General features: G+C 42.6%; 1 protein-coding gene across 2 annotated transcripts in view; it reads left to right on the top strand.

Moving 5' to 3' along the window:
• The first annotated feature begins 350 nt into the window (after positions 1–350).
• The window catches only part of PPM1D (protein phosphatase, Mg2+/Mn2+ dependent 1D), a 49,755-nt gene continuing 37,640 nt past the window's right edge, over positions 351–12,465 (top strand). For both annotated transcript variants that reach the window (XM_039255999.1, XM_039255998.1), the window contains exon 1: positions 351–1,019. In XM_039255999.1, coding sequence (XP_039111930.1) covers positions 548–1,019 — 472 coding nt within the window. In that variant the 5' untranslated portion in view covers positions 351–547. The remainder of the gene's footprint in view (positions 1,020–12,465) is intronic.

Genomic DNA, 12,465 nt, shown 5'->3' with positions numbered 1-12,465 from the left:
CCTCGAGGCGAGCGGTGGAACGCCAAGGGCAGTAGGCTGCATTACGATCCCGGCGACTGAGCAAAAATGGTGACAGCCCAAGTTGTACTAAGGCTCAGCATCCGGCGAAAACAACCACCGCAAAGCCGAAAGCCTAGCCCGCAGCGCGCGGCCCAGCGCCCGCGCAGGGAGGACGAAGCGCGGCCGTTGCTGGTAGGAGCGAGGGTTGGGGGCGGAGGGCGGGTTTGCTCCAACTCGACTCCGGATTGGCGGAGCTCAGAGAGCCGAGTGACGACAGCCCAGGAGAACGTCTGATTTGTGTGGTGGGCGCGGGCAGGCGGGGAAGCGTATTGCGCAGGCGCAGCTGCTCGGCCCCTCTCGCCCTAGAGCTCCGGCCCAGCTCTCGCGGACAAGTCCCGACATCCCGTGCCCCCCCTCCGGGACCGCCCCCTCCCCCCTCTCGGCGGCGTCGAAGATAAACAATAGTTGGCCGGCGGGCGCGGAGTGTGTGTCCCGCCGCCGGATTCGGCGGGCTGCGTGGGACCGGCGGGATCCCGGCCAGCCGGCCATGGCGGGGCTGTACTCGCTGGGAGTGAGCGTCTTCTCCGACCAGGGCGGGAGGAAGTACATGGAGGACGTTACTCAAATCGTGGTGGAGCCGGAGCCGACGGCTGAAGAAAAACCCTCGGCGCGGCGGTCGCTCTCTCAGCCGTCGCCTCCGCAGCGGTCACCGTCGATTCTTGCTGGCAGCGAAGTCTCGGGGAGAGGCCCGGCGGTGGCAGCCCGAGAGGCTCGCGATCCTCCCCCGGACTCCGCGGCCTCGCCAACTCCCGGTCGCTGCTGCCGCCGCCGTTCCTCAGTGGCATTTTTCGCCGTGTGCGACGGGCACGGCGGGCGGGAGGCGGCACAGTTCGCCCGGGAGCATTTGTGGGGTTTCATCAAGAAGCAGAAGGGATTCACCTCGTCCGAGCCGGCGAAGGTTTGCGCTGCCATCCGCAAAGGCTTCCTGGCTTGTCACCTCGCCATGTGGAAGAAACTGGGTAAGTTCGCTGGCTTGTTTGCCTCTGCTTCGTGCGGTTTTGAGGGCTCTTTATAAGAGCGCCAGCCCCGCGTGGGCCCCCGGCACCCAGGTCGCTACCAAGTGCAGCTTGGTGGAAGTGAAGTCTCTCTTAGGTCCAGTGGCGCTTTCCAGGGTGGAGGGTCGGGCAAAGTGGCTTTGGGAGATACCGGATCGCTGTCTCCCCGCGGTCGGCCCGCGCTTTATTTCTACCCGCCAAGGACCCGGGGAAGCGGTCCTCTCCCAGCCTCACTTTGGTGGCAGCCTGCGAAAATGTGTTTGAAACCTGGCGCCAGATTTTGGCCCAAAGATGAATTGAAAACGTTGTTACCTGGGCCAGGCGCAAAGGAAGCGGGAGACGGCAGAAAGGAGAGTGCGTCCCTAGAATCTGTCATAATTTTGCTCTGGAAGGACGGGTCCCTGTCGGTTGCCTCCTACCGGTGGTGTCACTTCACCGAATTGACCCCGGGTGGTTGGTAGCTGAAGTATACTGTAGACGGATTTAAGAAGGTTAACTGTAATCACCCAGCGACTTAAGTCTTGGGAGGAATTCGGTTGTTTATCATAAAATGTTTTTAGGATCTTTATCCTTGGACTGCTTATGAAAAAAAAAAAAGCGAGGAATGCGTTGCTATGTCTCAAACTGGCCCCGCCTTAGGAGTGTGTTTTAAATTCTACTAGGGCGTTTTAAAAGTATACTTTTTTTTTTAATAGTTGCCTTAACTAAATTGTCAGTTCTCACCAGTTCTCAATTTTACTGCTTTTAAAGTTGTAACTGCCCGGCAAAGTAATAAGACAAATTACTGATATGCTAAAAGGAAATAGCTTTATTTTTAAAAATTGAGCCGAGTTGTGGTTTCATCTAAGCTGTAAATGTTTTCTAAAGTAACCATTGTTCCTGTACCCACCGTGTGTTATCATACAGAGTTATAGCTGCTTATCCATTACTCTGAATGAATGGGATGAGTCTTTTTTAGAGAGAAGATAACCCGTCATTTAAAAAATCCTCTTGTTTATGGTAGCATAATGTTGCTTTATTTCCGGCAGTGGGATAGAGATATGGAAGAGTGTAAAAATTGGTCAAATAGAGAACATTTTTTATAAGGTATTGTCAGAGTGTTGTAGACTAGCTTATTTCAAAGTCTGTTTTCTATTTGCCTGGCTTTCTGCCAAAAATTGTTTGATTGACTCATCGAACAACCAGTCCTCCTGTCAGAGGCGTTTCCCGTCCAATCCCAGAGGCCCCTATTATTTGTTTTGTTTTTGTGTAGGCTGAGTGGAGCTGAAAGCACTGCAGTATATTCCAGAAATATGTCATTTTGTTGCCTACGGGGCAACTGGGAATGGACATCAAGATAACAAGATAGAGGAAGATTAGATACAAAGTACTATTTAGGGTCCTATTTATTTTGCAGTGCAATTGGAGCAGCATGAATTTGCCATATATTTGAACTAAAAGGATAAAGTATAAACCCTGTTACTTGAGCATTTTTTTAATAAGGCAGGGACCATGCTGTCAAATGTGAATGTGTATGTTTTTTGACATACACATGCTTTTGAAATCAAACTTTCACTCTTATGAGGCATGGTTTAGAGCCTTATACACCAAACAGATGTTAAAGTTTGCTTTGTTCCACAAGCCTTGTACTCAAAACTTGAAAGAAAAAAAAAGAATATTGGGGCGCCTGGGTGGCTTAGCAGGTTAAGTATCCAACTTTGGCTCATGTCATGACCTCGCTGTTTGTGAATTCCAGCCTCTGCGTCCAGCTCTCTGCGGTCAACACAGAGCCTGCTTTAGATCCTCTGTCCCTGTCTCTCTCTCCCCCTTGCCCGCTTGTTCCCCCGCTCTCAAAATAAACTTAAAAAAAAAAAAAAAAAGAATATGCTGAGTATATGAAAGTCTTGACACAGGAGATGCAGGTGTTTTTGTTTGTTGGTTTTTTAAGTTTATTTATTTTGAGAGAGAGAGAAGCAAGCAGAGGCGGGGCAGAGAAAGAATCTCAAACAGACGATGCACTATTCGTGTAGAGCCCTGACTCAGGGCTTGAACACATGAACTGTGAGATCACGAACTGAGTGGAAATCAAAAGGCAGATGCTTAATTGACTGAGCCACCCAGGTGCCCCCAGGAGATAAAAAAGTTTTTAGAAAAAATTGTACTTTGGTCCCAAATTTATGGATAGCCCCTCATTTTCCATATAAATGAATTGCGGTTTATAATTAACAGGGTAAGGGGCGCCTGGGTGGCTTAGTCGGTTAAGCGTCCGACTTTCGCTTAGGTCATGATCTCGCAGTTCGCGGGTTCGAGCCCCGCGTTGGGCTCTGTGCTGACTGCCAGCTCAGAGCCTGGAGCCTGTTTCAGTCTGTGACTCCCTCTCTCTCTGACCCTCCCCTGCTCATGCTGTCTCTCTCTCTCTCCTCGAAATAAATGAATTGCGGTTTATAATTAACAGGGTAAGGGGCGCCTGGGTGGCTTAGTCGGTTAAGCGTCCGACTTTCGCTTAGGTCATGATCTCGCAGTTCGCGGGTTCGAGCCCCGCGTTGGGCTCTGTGCTGACTGCCAGCTCAGAGCCTGGAGCCTGTTTCAGTCTGTGACTCCCTCTCTCTCTGACCCTCCCCTGCTCATGCTGTCTCTCTCTCTCTCTCCTAGAAATAAATAATTTTTTTTTTAATGTTTTAACAGGGTAAGCCCTTCCTAGTCCAACTTTAGACTCTCTATTTAATTTTGTTTGTTACCCAAATTTTATCACATTAGTCTTTTTTCCCTCTGCCCAGGGCATATTGAAATACTCCATTGTTTTGAATTATCCTCCTAAAGAGAAAATGAAAAATAAACTCCTCAGTTTCTAAGTTAATGTGTTTTCTTCTGTTTCTTTTGGAATTAAGCATCCTTTGTTTCCACTTTTGTAGTGCTCATGAGGTTATAGCAGTGGTTCTCAAACTTTTTGTTCTCAGAGCCCTTTTTACTCTTAAATGATTGAGGACCCTGAAGAGCTTTTGTTTATGTGGACTACATCTGTTATATGCGCACCATGAGAAATTAAAACTGAGAACATTAAAAAAATTTATTAACCTATTAAAAGTAAACCAAATATATGTTAATGCATTTAAATGAACATATTCATAGTATTCATTAGTCAATGAATGTTCATTATTATATAATTTAAAATTTTTATCATTCATTTTATTTTTATTTATTTATTAAAAATTGTTTTTAAATATTTATTTATCTTAGAGAGACACAGACAGGATGTGAGCAGGGGAGGGGCAGAGACAGAGGGAGACTCAGAATCTGAAGCAGGCTCCAGGCTCTGAATTGTCAGCATAGAGCCTGATGCGGGGCTCGAACATACGAGCTGTGAGATCATGACCTGAGCCAAAGTTGGATGCTTAACCAACTGAGCCACCCAGGTGCACCTCATTTATTCATTTTTAAGAGACAGAGACAGCATGAGCAAGGGAGGGGCAGAGAGAAAAGGAGAGACAGAATCTGAAGCAGGCTGGAGGCTCTGAGCTGTCAGCACAGAGCCTGATGTATGGGGCTCGAACTCATGAGCTGTGAGATCATGACCTGGGATGCTTAACTGAGCCACCCAGGCACTCCAATATATAATTTAAATGAAAATGCTTTTTTCTGAAATAAATATTCTCATATCTGTTTCTGCATTCAGTCTATTGTGTTTTCTGGTTGAAGTATATAAAGAAAAGGCAGCCTCGCATATATGATAGCAAAAGGGAAGAATAGTTTAGTGGTGTTTTCAGATAAATGTGTATATTATACACCAAAGTGAGTTTCTTAAGGTTAGTAAAAATGGAATCTGAAACCTGATTGATTGGTCTGCCTTGTACTTTGAATGAATCATAAATCATTTACCCATGTGTAATTTGTGACATGGTACATTAGTCATTTGAAAAATAATGGTTCACTGAATTGTGCGGATTTTCCAAACATTGACATATAACAATATGAAAACATTACATTTGTTAATATTCCTGATCTCATCAAAAAGGTCTTAAGATTGGGAAGCTATCAAGTTCACTGTAGTGAGTACACATTTTTCAAAATGTAGTTTTTAAGTAGCAATTAGAAATTCTTCACTGGCAGGGCACCGGGTAACTCAGTTGGTTGAGCATCCGACTCTTGATTTTGGCTCAAGAGTGATCTCACAGTTATGAGTTCGCGAGTTCAAGCCCCGAATCGGGCTCTGCGATGACAGTGCAGAGCCTGCTTGGGATTCTGCCTTCCTCTCCATCCCTCTCCCACTCCCTCTCCGTCTCTCTCTCTCTCTCTCTCTCTCTCTGCCCCTCTACTTGTACGCGTGTGCTTGCTCTCTCTCCTCTCTCTCTCTCTCTCTCAGAAACAAAAAAAGTTTATCACTGGCAACAAATACTGCCAGTTGTTTTTCTTGAAGTGAAAAGCTCACTTTGTTTGTTTATTTTATTTATGTTTTAATGTTTTTAATTTATTTTTAAGTGAGAGAGACAGAGACAGAGCATAAGCAGGGAAGGGCAGAGAGAGAGTGGGAGACATTGAATCCGAAGAAGACTCCAGGCTCTGAGCTGTCAACACAGAGCCCGATGCAGGGCTGGAACTCACCAGCCGCGAGATCATGACCTGAGCTGAAGTTGGATGTTCAACTGACTGAGCCACCCAGTCAGTTTATTATTTTTTTAAGTTTATTTTATTTGAGAGAGAGAGAGAGAGTGTGTGCTTAGGCACATGCAAGGGGAAAGGGGTAGAGAGAGAATCCCAAGCAGGCTCCATGCAGGTGCAGAGCCTGATAAGGGGCTCGAACTCATGAACCACGAGAGTGTGACCTGAGAAGAAATCAAGAGTCTGAAGTTAAACCAATTAGGTCACCCAGGCGCCCCTCACTTTGTTCATTTTGAAGGAAATGTATGTCAAATGCCCAAGTGTTGTTAATATAGTTTATCAGTCTTCCAAGTAAAAATGATGGTTCACGAAAAATAGGGCTAGTTCATTTCATAACTCACAGAGTCAAAAGTACTTTTCCTCTAGATAAGCATAATTGCAACAGAAGCCTGTTGTACATACTTCCCTTTTTATACAGAATATAAAAAGACATGTATTAAGTAAGAGGCTTAATAAAATTAATTTTTATTGCGACATCCAGGACATTCTTAAGTAAAACTGGTTTGCCTCCCCCCCCCCCACTCCCCCGTGTTTTTAACTGTAAGTGGGTGGCTATGGAGAATACAGTGACTACCAATTCAGTTTGTTTTCACTGCCTTGATTCCTGCTAAGGCAACAGCAGTTTTACAAACCACTGCTTTTGAACCATCAGTGCAAATGTCAACACAGTGAAAAGGGCAAATAAGCTCTTAGAATTATTATGAAAATAGTTTGGCTTTCTGAAATCCCTGTAAAGATCACACAGACCATTGTGAGATAACCATTATGTTTTATCTGCCTCTCAGGTAAATTTTGAGGTTTTTGGGAGGGAGTGCTTTATATACTTTTTAATCTCTTAAGCTGATTTTTTGCTTAAAGTAGCTGATAGTTTAGTTGAGTATCTGTAGGTGAAATGATTAAATTGGATTTTTTACTTTTATTTATTGATTAAATAAATTTTTTCCATTTTAAAAATTGTGGTAAAATACATATAAGATTTACCATTTTAGCCAATTTTATATGTATAATTCAGTATACTCAGTATTGTGCAATCATCGCTATTGTCTATTTTCAGAATTTGTTCATTTTCCTATACAGAAACTGTAACCATGAAACAGTAATTCCCCATTTCCCTCATCCCTAGCTCTTGGTAGCCTCTGTTTTGCTTAGTGTCACTATGAATTTGCCTATTCTAGGTACCCCATATAAGCGGAATCATGTAATATTTGTCTTTTTGTGTCTTATCTCACTTAGCATAATGTCTTTAAGGTTCATCCAGATTATACCATGTATCAGAATTTTTTCCTTTTTAATGGTGAATAATATTCTGTCCTATGTATCTTATGACATTTTATTTATCCATTCATCTGTTGATAGACATTTGGGTTGTTTCCACCTTTTGGCTAGCATGGATAATGGTGCTGTGAACATAGGTTGTTTGATTCTGTTTTCATTTATATTTGGGTACAAACCCTAGAAATGGAATTAAAGTAATTTTTTTCATATTATTTTCTTATTTTCATTACTTTTTGTTTTCCAGTTATGATACGTGCCTAATTTATGTATACTCGCATGGATAGGTTTATTTTTGTGTTGTGCTCACTTTCTAAGAAATAATGTTTTAAAGTTTGTGCTTTTTAAAAAATTTTTAATGTTTATTTTTGAGAGAGAGTGAGAGAGAGTGCCACAGAATCTGAAGCAGGCTCCGGATCTGAGCTGTCAGCACAGAGCCCGATGAGGGACTTGAACTCATAGACTGTGAGATCATGACCTGAGCTGAAATCAAGAGTCAGATGCACAAATGACTGGGCCACCCAGGCACCCCTGAAGAAGATGGTCTTAATATTCATTGTTGGTTATAGGTTTGGAAGATATTTTCATTTACCTTAAATTTAGAAATGAGACCAACACTGAAAGAGAATGAGAGGGATAGAAGGAAAGACAAGGGAAAGTGAGATAGAATTAAGTTTGAAGAAGAGATCTCATAAATTAGAGAATTTTAAACCTGTATCTTTATTTTAGTTTGTTATTTCTATGTTTTTACTTTCAAGGACTTTTACCCTCTCACACATCACATGTTTGAAAGAGTTTGCTATATTTATCAAGTACCAGATTTTTTCTATTTTTGACAATCATTTCTTACTTTCTAGACCAGTATTAGATAATCTGTTACCACATGTTTTTGCATATATCAGTAGTTCATTCTTTTTTATTACTGAGTACCATTCCATTGTGTAGATACACCTATTCATGGACATTTGTGTTGTCTTCAGTTTTGGCTATTACAAATAAAGTTGATGTAAAGCTTTACAGTAGAAAGGCCACTAATAAATGTAGAAGGAATGATAGAAATAGAAAATCATATTTAGGGGCGCCTGTGTGGCTCTGTTGGTTAGGTGGCCGACTTTAGCTCAGGTCATGATCTCATGTCGTGGGTTCAAGCCCCGCATCGGGCTCTGTGCTGATAGCTAGCTCAGAGCCTGGAGCCTGCTTCACATTCTGTATCTCCCTCTCTGACCCTCCCCTGCGTGCGCTCTCTCTCTCTCTCTCTCAGAAATAAATAAAACATTAAAAAAAAAAGAAAATCATATTTAGTAACCGTGGTGATGATTCAATCAGGAAACAGCAAATGCTAAAACTAGTGGGTGAAAATTTGAAGAATTATATTAGTTTCTTAGAGGCGCTATAATGAATTAGCATGAATTGAGTAGGTTAAAACAACAGAAATTTATTCTCTTATGGTTCTGGAGGTCAGAAGTCTGAAATCAAGGCCTCTGTTTTGGAGGTTCTGAGGGAGAATCTGTTCCATGCTCTCTCCTAGCTTCTGGTGGCTTTAGCATTTCTTGGCTTGTAGATGTATCACATAGTCGCCACTGTCTTTTTTTTTTTTTTTTTTTAATAAAGATTTCATTAAAAATTGTTTTTAAATGTTTCTTTTAATTATTTATTTCTGAGAAAGAGAGAGAGAGACACCGTGAGCAGGGGAGGGTCAGAGAGAGAGGGAGACACAGAATCCGAAACAGGCTCCAGGCTCTGAGCGAGCTGTCAGCACAGAGCCCGACGTGGGGCTCAAACGCACGAAACATGAGATCATGACCTGAGCCGAAGTCGGACATTTAACAGACTGAGCCACCCAGGAGCACCAAGATTTCATTTTTTTTTAAGTGTTTTTTATTTATTTCTAGGAGAGAGAGAGAGAGAGAGAGAGAGAGAGACAGCGTGAGCAGGGGAGGGTCAGAGAGAGAGGGAGTCACAGACTGAAACAGGCTCCAGGCTCTGAACTGGCAGTCAGCACAGAGCCTGACGTGGGGCTCGAACCCACAAACCGTGAGATCATGACCTAAGCGAAAGTAGGACGCTTAACCGACTAAGCCACCCAGGCGCCCCCCAAGATTTCATTTTTAAGCAATCTTTTTTTTTAGGTTTATTATAAAAAATTGTTTTTAATGTTTTATTTCTGAGAGAAAGAGACAGCGTGAGAATAAGCGTCAGAGAGAGCGGGATACACAGAATCTGAAACAGGCTCCAGGCTCTGAGGTGGCTGTCAGCACAGAGCTCAACACGGAGCTTGAACACATCAACTGTGAGATCATGACCTGAGCCGAAGTCGGACGCTTAACTGACTGAGCCACCTGGGCGCCCCTTTAGGTTTATTTTTTTATTTTGAGAGAGAGAAAGAGGGGAGAGAGAGGGAGGGGGAGAAGCGCACACACAGTGGGGAGGGGCAGATTGAGAGAGAGAACATCTGAAGCTGACTTCACACTGTCAGTGCAAGTCTGGTATTGGGCTTGAACTCTGGGACCGTGAAGTCACAACCTGAGCCAAAATCCAAAATCCATTCAGATGCTTAACTGACTGAGTCATCCAGGCACCCCTATTTTTAAGCAATTTCTACACACAAGGTGGGGCTAGAACTCACAACCCTGAGATCAAGAGTTGTGCTTTCCACTGAATGAGCCAGCCAGGAGCTCCATCCACCATCTTTATATCCCCTTCTCTGTGTCTTCACCCCTTCTCTTTTAAGGGTACTTGTTTTTGGATTTAGGGCCCACTCTAATCCAGGATAAGCTCTTAAGATCTTTAACCTAATTACATCCGTAAAGATCTTTTTCCCAGATAAGGTCACATTCACAGATTCTGGGTGGAGCAATCTTTCATTCAACCCACTACAAGGATTTTGACATGGTCTCAGTATCTCCCCACAAAATACTTACTAACTACAAGAGAAAAAGGATTAGAATGGAGAAATCTGGTAGACACCACCATAAGTGACCAAAGGTAGCATTATTTTAGTGGATAAATTGAAATTGCATAGTGCCTGCAATGAGAAGATGATATTTAACACTTCTCTGTTACTCCTGCCAAAAATGCATAATCTCAATACAAACATGAGGAAATATGAAACAAACCCAAATGGAGAGACATTTTTGAAATGATTGGTCTAGTACACTTAAAAAGCATCAAGGAAACAGAGGAATTGTTCCAGATTGAAAGACTAAAGAGATATGATGAGTAAATATAATAAAGAGGTCCTGAATTTTATCCTTTTATTATAAAGCATATTGTTAGGATAATTGATGAAAATTTGAATGAGATCTGTGGATTAGATGGTAGTATGGTATCAGTGTTAATTTCCTGATTTTGATGATTGATTGTGGACATGTAGGAGAGTGCCCTTGTTTGTAAGAATTAATACTGTGATAGTATTTGGGAGTGATGGGATGTACTTTTGTCTATTTAGTCTCAGTTCAAGAAAAAGAAATTTTTTGAATTATTCATGCAAAATTATTTCATTTTATGCAAAAAGGAAAAAGTAAATCCTAAGAAACAGGCCTCAGAAAGATCAGAAGTCTGGGTATCTCCAGGATTCATCAGGGCACTGCTGCTGAATGCATACCAGAAGGCAAAGGCTATATTTATTTGTTTTACTAAAGAAGATAAATCAGAAACAGCAGCTGCATTTAGGATCACCATTGAATGTAATCCACTGTCATTTTCCATGAGCTATCAGACTCTTGTGGTGGTCAAACTATAAAATTAAATATGTTGGATTCCCTACCCCTGCTTTCATGTTTTTTTTTTTTTTAATATTTTATTTATTTTTGAAAGAGATAGAGATAGCATGAGCAGGGGAGGGCCAGAGAGAGAGGGAGACACAGAATTTGAAGCAGGCTCCAGCCTCTGAGCTAGCTGTCAGCACAGAGCCTGATGCGGGGCTCGAATCCATGAACCGGGAGATCATGACCTGAGCTGAAGTCGGACGCTTAACCAACTGAGCCACCCAGGCGCCCCCCCTGCTTTCATGTTTTAATGGTGATGACTAATCTTTGTGATTCTTTGAGAGATGAGATAATGTTTTTAATTAACTATTTTGGAGGAGAGTATCATTGTTGGGGTGCTTCAAAATCTTTTTTTTTTTTAATTTCTTTTTTAAAATATTTTATTTATTTCTGAGAGAGAGACAGCATGAGCAGGGGAGGGTCACAGAGAGAGGGAAACACAGAATCTGAAACAGGCTTCAGGCTCTGAGCTAGCTGTCAGCACAGAGCCTGATGTGGGGCTCAACCCCACGAATTATGAGATCATGACCTGACCCGCAGTCGGATGTTTAACTGACTGAGCCACCCATGCACCCTTGGGGTGCTCCAAAATCTTAACACTTTGCCTCTTCGACTATAATAGGCTTCCTGACTTGTCAATTAAGAGCTATAAGGCAAAGCTATTAGTAGCTGCAATTATTTGGGGACTAAACTAGCTGTGGCATAGGTTTGGGGTTCCACTGAGCCTGAGGTGGACTGGATTCAAAGTGCTATTTAGTACTTGGTCTTCATGAGCCTTAGCCCATGACCAGTAGACTGTGGTTGTGTTCCGTAGCTCAGAATTATTGTCTTAGAGCCATCATTCATTGGTTACTCAGTGATATGGGTATTTCTCTTCCCTTGGTGTACAAGTACTTGTAGATGGCCACATACCATTTTGAAGAAAGTTAACAATTTCTTTAATTACACTTGGAAAGTTGTTTGGTTTTTGTTTTGTTTCTTGTTTTATTTTTCATTCATTGAATCAAATAAGGACCATTCTGGAGATGCATGTTTTTCGTCTGCCTTGTTGTCAGTTAGGTAAGGTAACCCTACCAACTTTGCTTTGGGTTATTAACTACTCCTATCTGATCTCTGTAACCTCATGGTTCTTCCATCCTTAACACATTTAGTTGCAGCTTCTTTCACTAGTATTCTTGCCTCAAGAGAAGGGTCAATAAAATGTGTTTAAAAGATTTTAGTGTTGGGACGCCTGGGTGGCTCAGTCAGTAGAGCATCCAACTTCAGCTCAGGTCATGATCTCACAGTTTGTGAGTTTGAGCCCCATATCAGGCTCTGCACTGACAGCTCAGAGCCTGGAGCCTGCTTCAGATTCTGTGTGTCCTTCTCCCTGCCTCTCCCATGCTCATACTCTGTCTCTCTCTCTCAAAAATTAAAAAAAGATTTTAGTGTTTACCTAATTGCTTCCTTTTTTTCCCCCTGAAATTTAAAAAATGTTTATTTTTGAGAAAGAGAGAGAATGGGGGAGAGACAGAGAGACAGAGAATCTGAAACAGGCTCCAGGCTCTGAGCTGGCTGTCAGCACAGAGCCCGATGCGGGGCTCGATCCCACGAACTGCGAGATCATGACCTAAGTGAAAGTCGGACGCTTAACCGACTAAGCCACCCAGGTGCCCCTGCTTACTGTTTCTTTATTGATGAAGTCAGCTTTATCTTACCACTTGTATACCATGGGCTGTCTATTACCATCTGGAATA

Source organism: Hyaena hyaena, unplaced genomic scaffold (assembly GCF_003009895.1).
Source record: "Hyaena hyaena isolate Hyena2069 unplaced genomic scaffold, ASM300989v1 scaffold_553, whole genome shotgun sequence".
NCBI lineage: Eukaryota > Metazoa > Chordata > Mammalia > Carnivora > Hyaenidae > Hyaena > Hyaena hyaena.
Note: the sequence above shows the minus strand (reverse complement) of the source record. Positions and strands in the feature narration are given on the sequence as shown.